Raw genomic sequence first — 14,554 nt, forward strand, 5'->3', positions numbered from 1 at the left:
AGACCTGTTCCAAATTTGGCTACTCAAGGGCTTAATTTGGGGCCCATGACAAAACTGCCAGTATGAAATGCCAACCTCACCTTTTTTTTTTTTTTGATTGGCTGCTGGGGTGAAAGATAAGCATGACTGCAGTCCCTGGGAATCAGTGATGATTTCCTATTTTCCGATTTCGGGCCTGAACGAATCCAGAATTTTCCTGCCCTCGTCAGATGTTGTGTGAAGACCTCTTGAGTTAGCACGGTTTTGGTCTCAATTTGAGGTGCACACAGGTCAAGTCATTTTTACTGAATTGCTTTTTAAGAACAATTTCTTAGGTATGTCCTTCAAGCACACCCTACACATTTTTACTATTGTGAAAATGTGCTGTGAGTTACTCAGGCCATTGTCACCTGAAGGTGTTGACTTGTTACTCAACCAATGAACGTAACCTACCATTATGCGTGTTCTCCATCACATACTCTAACAGGGCTTGGCATGGTTGCATGGTTTAATTGGGATGCATATAACTTGGATACCACAAATGGGTGTGCCACTTTAAAACATGGCCAAGAGAGAGGATCTTGTGTACCCAGAAACTGGCACTGAGAAAATCAAATGGCAGTATTGCAACATTTGCTGTAACTGGGTGTGTTGTGTAAACCTTTATAAAGCAGCTTGTGCTGTGCTACGTTTGGAATAAAAGTCTGTAAACCAGTAGTCATCCATGCTCTTTTACAAGCCAAAACCATTGGGTCCTAAACCATCTTTTTTCCAACACTGGTGATTATTAATACCTTAGTGATCATATTTGACAGGCAGCAAGCATAATACTTTTATGGAAGAATATTAAATGTGGGTTTCAGAATAATGCAGAACAAAATAATTTTAGAAACGATAATATATTTGAGAATGAATATATAATATTTGAGTGAATTTTTTTCAGGGTGAGGCACAGATGTTTTATGTTGAGACCTGTCCCCATGGGTGACACCTTCCACATTGGAATGCTGTCAATGTTGTTCTCCTGGTCAGCTGTAGACCAGTCTTAAATAATAAAATATGGCTTTGAAAATGTAATATCACAACTGAAAGAAAATTATGGGAACATTGGATTTACAGTGTGGTAAATGAATGGCTTTTAACAAGTCTCTAAAACGTTTTATTATTTTTAAAACACTTAGATATCTAGTCACAAATCTGTCTTTTTGTAGTATTTTGTGGCCTGTTAAAATTTTTTATTCATTTTTGTGGCGTTATGTAACTGGAAAACCCAAACAGAGCAGAGCTGCCATACCCACACATTCTCGCACTGTGAGTGGCATTTCTCTGTAATGTTTGTCAGAAATCTTTGAACTTTAAATGTTTTCAGCTGCTGATGGAGTGGTTTCTTTTGTTCCTATTGACAGGCCCAGGGTCTCTTCATTCTGCCTTTTATGAAGATAGAGAGACTTGTAAATTACTCCAGTTGTACCATAAACATGACCTCCAGACCAGACAATAGGGAAGTTTTACAAAACATCTCATGCGTTCATAAAGCTACATGGCCTGGGCTAGTGAACACTACTTTTGTGATAAAGGTGGATATTAATCTCTGTCAGAATGGTGATAGGTGTATTGGTTTTCTCTTCTTTTAAAATCAGATCTGGATGTTTATGCATTCCCAGCAGGTATTCCAAGAAACCCTCTGGAATGCTGTGGGCCAACAGAACTGTACAGGGGGCAAGGCGAGGGCCATTATTGTATTACTACTGACTGGAGGAGTGTGCAGTGTGGAGTACTGTTCTGAGTCATCAAACTTTATACACTTTTTTAATCACAATTGTTAGAGCTGTTGCATTAGTGTGAAATTAATGTGAAACACATAACCGTTTGCATTGTTTATTATATTGGAATACTTTTGATGTTGGTAGTAACTACAAAAATTACAGGAGGCTGTCTGAATGTCAGAGGACTATGGCAAAGTCACGAGGTCTTATGAATGTGATCTTTTTATAGCAACAACATGAGGCACCAAGTTCATTTTTACCTTCGATCTTTGCTCTGCACTGATATTATTTATGAGAAGCTGTAAATTAGAGGACCTTGCTGCTAATGTCACCACAACTTGCTCACAGTTCAAATTCCAAAACTGGACATCTGGGCAAGATGCCTTTAGATTCAACTGCTCTACAGGAACCAATGGAAATACTGATACAACATTCCTCACTTTGGACTGTATATACTGATCCCGGTTTCGATGTTGATATGAGTAGGTTTTTTGGGGGGGGGTTTTGACCAGAGGAAGTTGAGACAGGCCGGGCAGTGGCGTTTTTGTGTTTATGTGTGTGTTTAGCAGAATGGGACCATGCTGCATCTAGAGCGTGGTCCTTTTGTGCTCAGGGCCTGGCGGTGGGGAGAGCGCACGCTCACTTTCTAGCTCTTTCAGTGGGTAACGACAGGATGCAAACATGCCCACCATTCTTTTATTGTGCTTTTCGCAGACAGTGAGAGATTAACAGCTCACACCTCTGCTCTCTTCCAGGCGCCAAGAGACTAACAGGAGACTGAAAAATGTAAGTACCTGTGCTGCTTAATATTTGTGTCTGAGCTGTGGTTTGATAGGCAGACCTGTTTTTTTTTTAACTGAGCACTACCTGTGCACTATAGAGGTTCATGTGAAACCCCCTACCCCCACCACCCAGCATTTCTTTCATTCCAACCTTCAGCACTTCCAATCTGCTGCATGCATGACTAGGTTGCTTGCGGTCACCTGATTGAAATTAAGCAAGAGTTGGAATGGAAACATTCAGTCCGGGGGGTCTCCCAGGAACAAGGGAAGTTGTTGTGAAGTGACTGATAAGGTATACATTGTTTAAAGTTGGATGAGTTAGAAGGTAATTTCTTTTTACCAAAGACATATCATTTAACCCCAAACAGCAGAACTAATGTAGGACCAAGCGGATAGTATTGTGGAGATTTAGCCTTGAAAATGAATTTCGATTTTGTCACATTTTTCAATGGTGCATTTGTATACCTATACTGGAGACTTTAAGCTGGTACAGGACCGCAAAGAAATCATTATCAAATGTTTTTCTAAAGTAGCTCTCACCTAATTAATTCATGTGCAAATAATCAAAATTGAAATCCTATTTTGCTAAGGTACCATAGACGAAAAGAATGACAAGACTAACATTTACTTGCCTCAAGCTTTGCAACTGGAGGACATAAATCAGACACAAACCGACATTTCACTAGCTTGTATTTTTGCAAGTTTGAATCATAGATCTATTTTTTTTTTCTTGCAGGTTTTAATAACCCTCTTCTGGCTTGGTAAAAAAGCACAGATCGACCCTGTATATGATGGACCATACCTAAGCCCAAGGGCTTTTGAAGGATTATTGGGTGTAACACTTACTGAAGTAAGTAGCATCACAATAATGGTTAAACCGCGCAGCATATTAACATTTCTGCTTTATCTCTGTATACAGGTTAGGTGTATAATCCTTTGTAAAATTAGCAAACTTGGCATGTCAATCCTCTCTGGTATTTGAATTATGCTTTATGTGACCTCAGACAACCACAGGTCATTAAGAATAAGTCATAAGCCCTTCATTCATATGAGTATTTTTATCACAATTGGTCTCCGTATTTCAGTCTGGTTTGTGGTTGAAAACACAAACCAGTATTTATTCACCTGTGACAAACCAGTAGGCTTCTGGTCCTTTATAGTCTAGTGTAGACTGAGGGCGTGGGGTGAGTGTAAACCCCATCCTGTCACTACATCACAAAGTCCCATCTCCTCTCTTGCTTCTCAGTTTCCCATCAATTGTTCATGGGGCCGTCTGCAGACATCACAAACACAATCTCTGTTGTAGTCATCTCTAGACCACGCCCACTACAAAACCAAACATGCAGATAGATTCAATAATTCTGACTGGTGAACTAGTGACTTCTGATATTCACAGAATTTTTCAATGTTCTATGTCTCATATAGCACCTCAAAAATATTCCCAAAAAATCTAGTCCCGTGCATATATTTTTGACAAGATATCAGATGACAACTCGTGTTTTACTGGAATTTGTCCTTTGTGGGTGTGTGAGATTTGTGCAGAGGAGCTGAGTGTGTGAGTCCAGTATGCCTCCGTCTGCACGGTGTCCATCTAACACACACGCTCTATGTTCCCCGCAGGCGTTAGAGTTGTCTGCATCTCTTAGGGGCAGCATAAGAGACAGTGGCTTTGCCGACGGCTGGTACACAGACAGAGAAAACGTTTGCACGGCTACGCGACACAGGAGAGAGGACTCGCTGGACAGCCTAGACTCGGTGGGGTCCAGGTCTCACAGCACATCTTCAGAAAACACACTTAAAGGCAGTAGCGAAGGTGAGTTAACAATTCTTTATTTACTTTTTCCACACTTCGTACAAGTATGGAAAAACTCACTTTAAGAATTCTGCTATTTTTTGTATAACCTGTATACATTGTATACCATAATGTACTTCAAAATCATGAGTTTCTGTAATGTCACGAAAGGTCTTCAATGTTCAAAACGAATGTGTTGTGCCCCCTAGTGGACTGACAATTAAACTGTTCACTGATGACACCAGTGAAGGCAATTAATGTGCCTCTCTGTCTGCTCCTGCTAACAGTGGTTTCATTGATCCACTCAGCATTGCTGTCATACAGTATATACCCTGAGAACCAGCACCATGAGCACAACATAATACGCCCTGTATAAAAATATACAGAATGCCTTATTGTGTGTTTTAACAGCGCAATCAAATTCATTTGAAATCTTCTGATGCTGGTTCAAACGGAGCCCCAGTGGCTCAAATTTAATGGAGAAGTAAAAAACAGAAAGCGACTTGTGAATTGTCCACAGGCCATCTCACAGTGTGACCACCACAGTGAGACATTCCTGGGAGCATTACACCGCACTGCAATTTAGACTATTTCCTATCCCTCTGTCAATCTGTTGCTGTTCACTTTACAGTGTTTATATGTTCTTCTTTTTGGATAAAAAAATCACTTCTGTAATGCACTTTTTCACTTAGGCTTTGAGAGTGATTTAGAAGCCGATTTTGGCATCAAGATGACGGACAGCAAAGACATCAGCTATCGTCGGTCTCTCGTAATCACGCCCAAGGCCACGGCCCAGTTCAACCAGTTTCTTCCCAGCAAAGACAAGCAGGCGGGGTACATACCAGCTCCGCTGAGAAAGAAGCGCGCCGAGCGCCAAGATGATGTCAGAACAGAACAGGCCAGCACCTTCTCCAGGTAATGCAGTCCTACATAACTGTCAGAACTGTCGTGATTATGGGTATTTTAACTCTTCTTTAGTGAAAAGTTTCACTGTATGTAACCATATCATTGGTCATCCAAGTCATTGGATGCCATTATTCATAGCTTGCTTCTAGGTGGATTAGTTTCTTTCTCACTGGAAGGAAACTAAGGCTCCGTACTCACTGTCATGCTAGTTCCGCTCTTTTTGAATTCTGAAGTCAGAGCTGTGTGACATGCCCAAGAGTGAGTCACCCATCCCTTCTTGCTTTCTGTGAATGTTATGCATTTCTGACTACCGATCTTAGCAACAACAGATTAGAAGTCACCCCCTCTCCCAGCAGTGGGCGGTATTCGCAGAATTCCCTCACGGACGTGCACCTGCAGTGGGCATGCGATTACGAGAGCGGCAGCGACTCGGAAACCGAGAGACCAGACCCTGACCTGGTGCTGGATGACCTGGCCAGCCGCAGGTTCCACAGTCCCTCCCCTGTTCCACCGACCAACTTTGCCGTGCCCATGAGCCCGCTGGAGGCCACAACTGCCCCACGCGCCACCTGGTCACAGGTCACAGCACCTAACATACAGCGGCAGACCCTGAGATATCTCAGGTCAGCGACCTGCTGGGCCGAAAGCTTCTGTTTGCCTTTCTGTTGCTGTGGAGAGTCTCCCATCATGGTTCATACCAAACTCTAACTCACATGCTACCGCTAACATTTTTTCCAATTTTCCTTTATTTGTTTGCCTGAGTGTTTTTTTTCATTTGGTTCATTGTGGATACTGGAATGGTAAAGTTTATTGCATTTTTTTCATTGTTTGGGAAATGCAGTTTGCTTTGGTCCATTTGGTTTGCCTTTTTGTGCTTGAGCATGAACAGCAGGATACTATTTACTATGGTTAGTGATTTGATGTGGTTGACAAGGCCGTGGCACTCATTTGATTGGCTGTCTCTTGAGCAGCAGTGCGCCGCAGTCTCCCGAACGGGCCCTTGTGGAGCCTGCTTCCAGGAGACCCGCCTCAGCTGAGGTCTTATTCTATGACGACTCGGAGGATGACGATGATGAGGTGGGCTATGCTGATCCCGTCCAGGACGATCTGTATACACGCAAGGTGGGCATGGCTCTGCAGCCCACTAATATGGCCTATGACAAGTTCCTGCCCAAGTACTGGACTCCGGAGGAAGAGGCACATGTGCAGAAGATCAAACTTGGATCCCAACGCCGGCCTTGGTATCGCAAGATCCAAGGCTTCAGGTCTGTTTAGCACAGACAAGCCACAAAACGTTCCTCACTCTATAGCACTCTGTAAATATAGGATAGCCTGACTGAAACAGCCATTTATTTAGCAAATAACACCTTGTTCACCACAAGCTATACCTATAATTCTCCTACTGTCTATTACACTCCAACTTGTGGTTATGCATTCAGTTCTTATGTCACATTCTTACTTCATCGGGGCTCCAGACTGCAACTAATTTCAGTTTGTTCAACTGAGACTGCTTCTTTCATATACATATTACTGGCTTCAATAAAAAATTCAGATTAAAATATATATCAAATATAAAGTCTCAAGTCATTGTCAGTCTTGGCAAGTTACAGCTTTCCATGGCATTTATTTTTGAAACAACAATTCATTGTGACCAAATGAGAAAGCTAGTAGCACCAGTTTTACCAGTGGAACAGTTAGTCTGGAGTCCTGTCTTTTGTGTTAGCAGCGGGATTTAATTTTTCTCCCATCTTCATGGTTTCTGTTTTCTGACCCCTCTTATTCTCTCTTTTCTTCCTCCTGGTCTCTCCGCTGCCTTCCTCCCTTCTGCAACCCACCTTCTGTGGCAGTAGCTGTAAGAAGGCAGGCTCCAACAACAACGACTCAGCCCGCAACGTCAATCCCTGGCTTACGTCTCCCTCACCTGCGTACTTTCCGTCTGCCACCGCCCGCGTTCGCCAACACCCGCCTACTCCTTCTGCGGCCCAAAGGTCCTTACCACAGCCCAGCACGCAGTAGAGCTGGGACTCGACAGCAGCTCTCTCCTCTGAAACTAAACTTTGTTCCAGCCGAACTAACATCCCCTAACATGCATTGCTGATGAAAATGACTGATAATGATCCACTTTTAACTAATACAATATCCCAATATCGTATTAGGATAGGCTAAGGGATTGGGATGGACTAAAGAGTGATGTTTGAGTTTTTTTCCCCCGTTGTTTACTGCTTCATCTCCTGTTCTGTGTCTCTCTGATTCACCTGCATGCCCTTACAATCCTTCTCTGCTCTTCTTTCCCCTTGCTTACCTGCAGTCCTCCTCGCACACAGCCACACACTCTCCCACAGCCCGGCGCAGCGCCCTTATTAGTCTGCGCCCCGGATGCCTTTCCCCGGCCTGACCCGTCCTCGGGGCCCAAACTCTTTAAGTGCGAGAAGCACCGCCTCTTTGGCCGTCCCCATGACCCGTATGATGATGCTGCCGACGTTCTACCTGACCTGGAGAACGACGATATGTTCGCACGCCGTACGAATGCTTTCCATTCCACCGTAGACCTGCAGAAGTTGGATTATAGAGAGTACTCGGCCCCCTGGCACCGCTCTGAGCCCCAAATCACTATTGTCATTCAGCGTGGCAGCAAGGAATACCCTGACATAGAGAAGGATGACCTGGTCTACCGCAAGGCCAACCTCCAACAAGACCAGCGTCCCCTTTCCGGAGCCCCTGACATTTACAACGCTATCCCTGTCCCCACACCCTGGGAGCTGCCAGACAAACTACAGTCCAGGCTGCTGTGCACCCCATGCCCTCCCACCCAGGAAGCAGGAAATGAGCCTGTGCAGCATTGTGCCTCTGATAACATGCTGTGCAGGAAGCTTGGAGCAGCACACCTCCAGGCCTCAGGATCCCACTCTGGGTCAAAACAGAGCACCCTTAGCAGAGGTCCCACTGTGCCGTCATTGGTCAGCGAAGAGGACATTGCTAAGTGGCAGACCATCAGAGAGGCCAGTCAACTGAGATACAAGAAGAGGCTGATGGTGGAGAGGTTAGGCTTTTAGAGCATGCCGACGTGAACTCAGTCCTCTCGCTCGTTCTGTGTGTGTGTGTGTGTGTGTGTGTGTGTGTGTGTGTGTGTGTGTGTGTGTGTGTGTGTGTGTGTGTGTACAGATATGCAAATAAGGCTGGAGTTTTCACTGCATGGCATATGAATGACATGGTTGGAGATTTGAGTCAATTTCTTCCTCAAAGAATGTTGTGACAATTTTCTTTTCCTCACATGGTGTAATGACTGAGTTGGAAGGAGGAACTTGTAAAGTGTGTGTAAAGCAGTACAAAATTGTGTTCTTAACCATCCAGCCACAGCATAGTTTTATAAATCATGAAAACAATGAGCTCAATTCTCTGTTCAGAATCGCTGCAGACTTATCTTTTGAAGGTGTTCAAACCACAAACCTTTCATAAGTGTTTTTGCAACTTAGCAACAGTATTAGTAACTATCAGTTAACAGTTCGTGAACAGTTCTGTAAATTCTGGCATTTAAGGATGCAATTGCAGTACAAAGGCATAGCCGGTTTGCAATCTCTAACATAATGCATCAGGCAATAGAACAGGAGAATGACTGAGGCCAATGTGATCTGGCATTTAAAGTCCTCTGGTTGGGTTCATGTTAGGCAGTGGCCCACCCCAAAAATCCTGAGCGCCACATTGATTCAGTGCTACAGATTTAAGAGTTTGTATAAAGCATTTACAAATTACTTTCTGATTTGTGCAGCTCAACCAAAGTCTTAAGATTATTTTACATTTTCTCACAGTCTTAGGTTGTCTTTTGTGCTGGATATATGTAGTATAATTATTTCTGACTTTTTCCTCCTCATAAATTTGTGTTTGCACTACTTTATTTGATGAAACAAAGCATGACAGCTGCTACATGACATTTGGCAAAACGCATGAATACAGTAATTTCAGACACAAAAGAGTTTGCTCTTCTTTTCCTCCTTGAGCCTCAATTTTTATTTTGTGTGTGAGTTGCATTGTACTTTTTTGCTGAATAAAAGGAAAATGACTGACTGCTGCTATGTACTGCACTTGTCATGGATCTCTTTGATTATACGAAACCTCAGCCGTGCCCCCACAGAGCTCAAGACAGGTGACTTTGTGCTCCTTTCACTCCGGTGGGTTCACACCGAACTGAGGGGACGGGAGCATGGAGAATAGAAAGCTGTGGTAATATCTACAAATAGCTTAACAGTGAGACACATGCATGTACGAAGAGGTGATCCGCCTCTGCCCGAAATTCCACACGGTTGTATGATTGTGTACCCATGGTGACATCTGAATACACAAACACACTTTCTTCCCAGCACAAGCGAAGTGGGTGCTTTTGACATTATTTGCTTTGGGCCTGGCAGTGAGATTTTTATTAGCATTTTACGCCACACTTGGCACTTTCCAGTGACATCATTCTACCTTTAGACCACATAATTTTTTTTCTACAGCTAACACTAGGCCGACTGGACATGATCTGGGACATGTTCTCACCCTTTGATTTTTGGAGCAATGCCTGGGTGTTACTTAAAACTCTGATGTGGACCAGTGTGGTCATGTTCTTTGCCTGTGCTACACTGATGCCCCACAGTGGATAATCTGCCCAAATGTGACTAGGTGTTTGGTTTGTGTTTGGTTTTCTTTGGTGTACCCTAGACTGTTGCAGCGGAGCTCTGATAGCGATGGGTGAGTTGACGTCTGGTCAGGAATCTGTTTGCTTGTTGACTCGTTTGCCCCCCTAGCCACCCCCCACCCCAACCACCTCCACCCCTGCTTTTGTTGTTGATGTGTTGCGCACTCACACACTGCCCACTACATGCTGACCTTAGCATTGCTTCGCTTCGCTGTAGTGCAGAGCTTTTCACAGCAGAACATAATGAATTGAAGAAATGTGCAAACGGTGCTGGGTTATCAACCCAGACATTTTATCACCACACCGTGTGGGTTTGTGTGTATGTATCAGAGTGAGCATTCAAAGCTGCCTGCGCACTTGCTCTGTGCATTTTTACCAGAGGTTGTCCATTTTTATAGGTGAGTGGTGTTATTGCAGTGATCCTCCAAAGTTTTTTTTTTTTTGCACGCTGATGTGTACCATGGCAGAGTTTGTTACACTAACTCTAATCTCTGATCTAATCTTGTGTTTAGTCTATCCTCTGGGATGAATTGTGAGTGTTGTGCATTCATGTATACCTTGACATCATGGTTCCAATATGATAATATGGTCCCATATTGTCATTTGAGACGTTTTCTGCACCCTTGGTGTATTTAACCTTGACTACTTATGACATTTCTCAGGAGTAAATCATTGAGCGACATCCTGACAGATGAAACACCCACTATGATGCAACAGGTGCGTTTTGAGGACCTGCAGAAGATGCGCACTATGATCAAGGAGAGTGAAGACAAGTGGCAGGATGTGAGTATTTCATTGCTGGGGTAACATGGGGGTCTTGCCAGATATCCTAGATTCAGAAACTGTATTTTGAAATTACAGATGTTTGATTTGATCATCATAAGCCAGAGTTGTTAATATCCTAGAAGAGTGACCAGCTATCATGCAAATTATATCTACAGGGAGTGCAGAATTATTAGGCAAATGAGTATTTTGTCCACATCATCCTCTTCATGCATGTTGTCTTACTCCAAGCTGTATAGGCTCGAAGCCTACTACCAATTAAGCATATTAGGTGATGTGCATCTCTGTAATGAGAAGGGGTGTGGTCTAATGACATCAACACCCTATATCAGGTGTGCATAATTATTAGGCAACTTCCTTTCCTTTGGCAAAATGGGTCAAAAGAAGGACTTGACAGGCTCAGTAAAAAAGTAAAAAATAGTGAGATATCTTGCAGAGGGATGCAGCACTCTTAAAATTGCAAAGCTTCTGAAGCGTGATCATCGAACAATCAAGCATTTCATTCAAAATAGTCAACAGGGTTGCAAGAAGCGTGTGGAAAAACCAAGGCGCAAAATAAATGCCCATGAACTGAGAAAAGTCAAGCGTGCAGCTGCCAAGATGCCACTTGACACCAGTTTGGCCATATTTTAGAGCTGCAACATCACTGGAGTGCCCGAAAGCACAAGGTGTGCAATACTCAGAGACATGGCCAAGGTAAGAAAGGCTGAAAGACGACCACCACCGAACAAGACACACAAGCTGAAACGTCAAGACTGGGCCAAGAAATATCTCAAGACTGATTTTTCTAAGGTTTTATGGACTGATGAAATGAGAGTGAGTCTTGATGGGCCAGATGGATGGGCCCGTGGCTGGATTGGTAAAGGGCAGAGAGCTCCAGTCCGCAAGGTGGAGGTGGAGTACTGGTTTGGGCTGGTATCATGAAAGATGAGCTTGTGGGGCCTTTTCGGGTTGAGGATGGAGTCAAGCTCAACTCCCAGTCCTACTGCCAGTTTCTGGAAGACACCTTCAAGCAGTGGTAAAGGAAGAAGTCTGCATCCTTCAAGAAAAACATGATTTTCATGCAGGACAATGCTCCATCACACGCGTCCAAGTACTCCACAGTGTGGCTGGCAAGAAAGGGTATAAAAGAAGAAAAACTAATGACATGGCCTCCTTGTTCACCTGATCTGAACCCCATTGAGAACCTGTGGTCCATCATCAAATGTGAGATTTACAAGGATGGAAAACAGTACACCTCTCTGAACAGTGTCTGGGAGGCTGTGGTTGCTGCTGCACACAATGTTGATGGTGAACAGATCAAAACACTGACAGATGGCAGGCTTTTGAGTGTCCTTGCAAAGAAAGGTGGCTATATTGGTCGCTGATTTGTTTTTGTTTTGTTTTTGAATGTCAGAAATGTATATTTGTGAATGTGGAGATGTTATATTGGTTTCACTGGTAAAAATAAATAATTGAAATGGGTATATATTTGTTTTTTGTTAAGTTGCCTAATAATTATGCACAGTAATAGTCACCTGCACACACAGATATCCCCCTAAAATAGCTAAAAATAAAAACAAACTAAAAACTACTTCCAAAAACATTCAGCTTTGATATTAATGAGTTTTTGGGTTCATTGAGAACATGGTTGTTGTTCAATAATAAAATTATTCCACAAAAATACAACTTGCCTAATAATTCTGCACTCCCTGTAGGTAGAGATATATAACGCCATTGGCTCATTTTCAAACATTATACAATAATGCAGTATTTTGTGGTCTATAATAATTACAATATGGCTTTGCAAATGTATGTACATATGGAGTCAATGAGAGATATATATATAAAATTGCCGCTTGCTTTTTGCCATATGATACAGGGATACAAGGTAATTGAATCCAAACTGAGCACATCTGCTCCTGTCTGTGTGAATGAAATGAACTGCTTTCTTGTTCTGCAGGTGCATCAGACAAAAAGCATCCTCCTTGATTACAGAGGAGATTAGGTGTTTAATGTTTTAATCATTGATATTTACATGAATTAGCATCTGCCAAATGCTTGGGAATGTTCAAAAGGCGCTGAAAGTTTTCAGGGGCTTCTAAAGCAACATTTAGGTCACATACGGGCCCCAAATGCACAGGGGAACTGGGCCGGGTGGAGCCAAGAACACAACTAGGACACCTTCCTTTCGAATGTAGTCCTCCCTCTTTCCTCCCTCCCTCTCCCTCTCCCTCATTCTCCCCTACATTTATTAGTTCTCTGCCCATTGCGTTCTCCGCTTTCCACCTGTCTGTGTGCCAGAGAGTGAGAGGAAGAGTGCAGGGTCTGGTAGGTGAGCTCTCGTTGTTTTTTACCACTGCAGGACCTCACCAAGTGGAAGAACCGGCGGAGGAGTGTGAACTCTGACATTGTGAAGAAGAAAGAGGAGCGAGAGCAGATTGAGCTCCTCACCAGCAGTGGCAGCCCCAGGAAATCCAAAACCTTTAAAGAGATGCAGGAGGAAAGGTAGAGCTGATTACAGAACCCTCTGAAGGTTGTGTGTGTGTGTGTGTGTGTGTGTGGTCATCACTGGAAATGTGAAGAAAAGAATGAAAAAGGTCTGCTTTTGATAACTGAGGTTATGTTTTTATGGCTAGGTTAAATGTTTGTTATAGTTAATATGCCATATTGGCCCATCTAAAACCATCTACCAGCATTTTTTCCAGACATATTTTGAGAAAAAAATGTCTCATATTCAGGCCATTACAGTAATATATTCTATTTATTATGATGGTCCTCTCTGACATGTCGAAGGATAAAATTATCAGTCTTGCATTTCTATTAGTCGCCTGTTTGTGCCAATTATTGATGCTGATTACCTGCATCGGTTCTGTTCACTGGGACACTTCAGGCAGGTTGACATGGCAACCCATATATTGCACCACTGATCAGTGGTTGTGCTCGAGAGACGATAGAGTGTGTAGTCAATGCCTCTTTTCAACGGTGCCAGTGCCCTGTTGATGGTGTAAAAGTGTAATCCAACACCCACCCTCTCACGTTCTGTCTGCAGAGAGATGCGTGAGCAGGGCATCAGCCGCAACCAGTCCACAGATGAGGACGTCTTTGATGAACCAGTGCCCAGACTTAGGAGGATTCCTCCACGCAGCCATACGATTGATAGCCTGTACACCGACCTTGACAAACCCGATTTTTCCTTTGTACCACTTAAGAGAGATGAGGACTACCTGGCACCAGATTGTAAGTCCTTTCCAACAACAGATCAAACCAGTCCAAACACAGAAACCAGCACCAGCTCCTCCACCGGAAGCAGAACCAGTCAGGATGAGGCGAACTGCAACAGTGGACCCACCAGCAGACACAGTTTCAACACCCCCAGCAAGCAGACCAACATTGTGGGACAGAGCAACACCTCTAAGCCAAAGGAGAACACCAGCACTGGCAAAATTGTCCCCGAACCCCTTCAGCCCATCAGCACACAGGCACCAGAGCCCTACTCCGGTTCTTTTTTCAAAGCAGGCACGGTGGACACAAAGCCCAGCGGGACTCAGGTTTCTTCCTACCTCCCCAGGAGCTACCAGAGATCAGATTCCGCTCGCATCACCTCCGTGGTTGCACCTCGGCCTTTCGGCGTTCAGTCCAACCGTATAGCCTCCCTGCCCAGGGCCTTCACTGTAAGTGTTTTGGTTTCTTTATCTTCTGCTACTGTTGTGTTACCTAGAAGGTTTCGACAGCTAATGTGTTAAGAAACAATAAGATCAAGCACTTCCTAAACTCTTTACAACTCATATGAATTATGAATCAGGCGGATTCATGTTCACTGATCTTGAAGTGCTTGTGTTTTTTAGGTCCCATATTTCAAAGCACATGTTGTACAGAATCTGGAACATAGCGT

At 43.6% G+C, this 14,554-nt stretch overlaps 1 protein-coding gene across 15 annotated transcripts in view; it reads left to right on the top strand.

The window, feature by feature from the left end:
* Positions 1–14,554, top strand: part of lmo7a (LIM domain 7a) — a 40,171-nt gene that overhangs the window by 14,064 nt on the left and 11,553 nt on the right. For 11 of the 15 annotated variants that reach the window (XM_028990333.1, XM_028990338.1, XM_028990335.1 and 8 more), the window contains 12 exons: positions 2,501–2,531; positions 3,264–3,377; positions 4,148–4,340; positions 5,012–5,234; positions 5,546–5,848; positions 6,197–6,490; positions 7,076–7,213; positions 7,534–8,265; positions 9,921–9,950; positions 10,560–10,680; positions 13,025–13,167; positions 13,712–14,333. In XM_028990333.1, coding sequence (XP_028846166.1) covers positions 2,501–2,531; positions 3,264–3,377; positions 4,148–4,340; positions 5,012–5,234; positions 5,546–5,848; positions 6,197–6,490; positions 7,076–7,213; positions 7,534–8,265; positions 9,921–9,950; positions 10,560–10,680; positions 13,025–13,167; positions 13,712–14,333 — 2,944 coding nt within the window. The remainder of the gene's footprint in view (positions 1–2,500; positions 2,532–3,263; positions 3,378–4,147; positions 4,341–5,011; positions 5,235–5,545; positions 5,849–6,196; positions 6,491–7,075; positions 7,214–7,533; positions 8,266–9,920; positions 9,951–10,559; positions 10,681–13,024; positions 13,168–13,711; positions 14,334–14,554) is intronic. The other 4 variants (XM_028990337.1, XM_028990346.1, XM_028990348.1 and 1 more) reach the window with 4 other exon arrangements.

The sequence above is a fragment of the Denticeps clupeoides genome, chromosome 9, assembly GCF_900700375.1.
Source record: "Denticeps clupeoides chromosome 9, fDenClu1.1, whole genome shotgun sequence".
Lineage (NCBI taxonomy): Eukaryota > Metazoa > Chordata > Actinopteri > Clupeiformes > Denticipitidae > Denticeps > Denticeps clupeoides.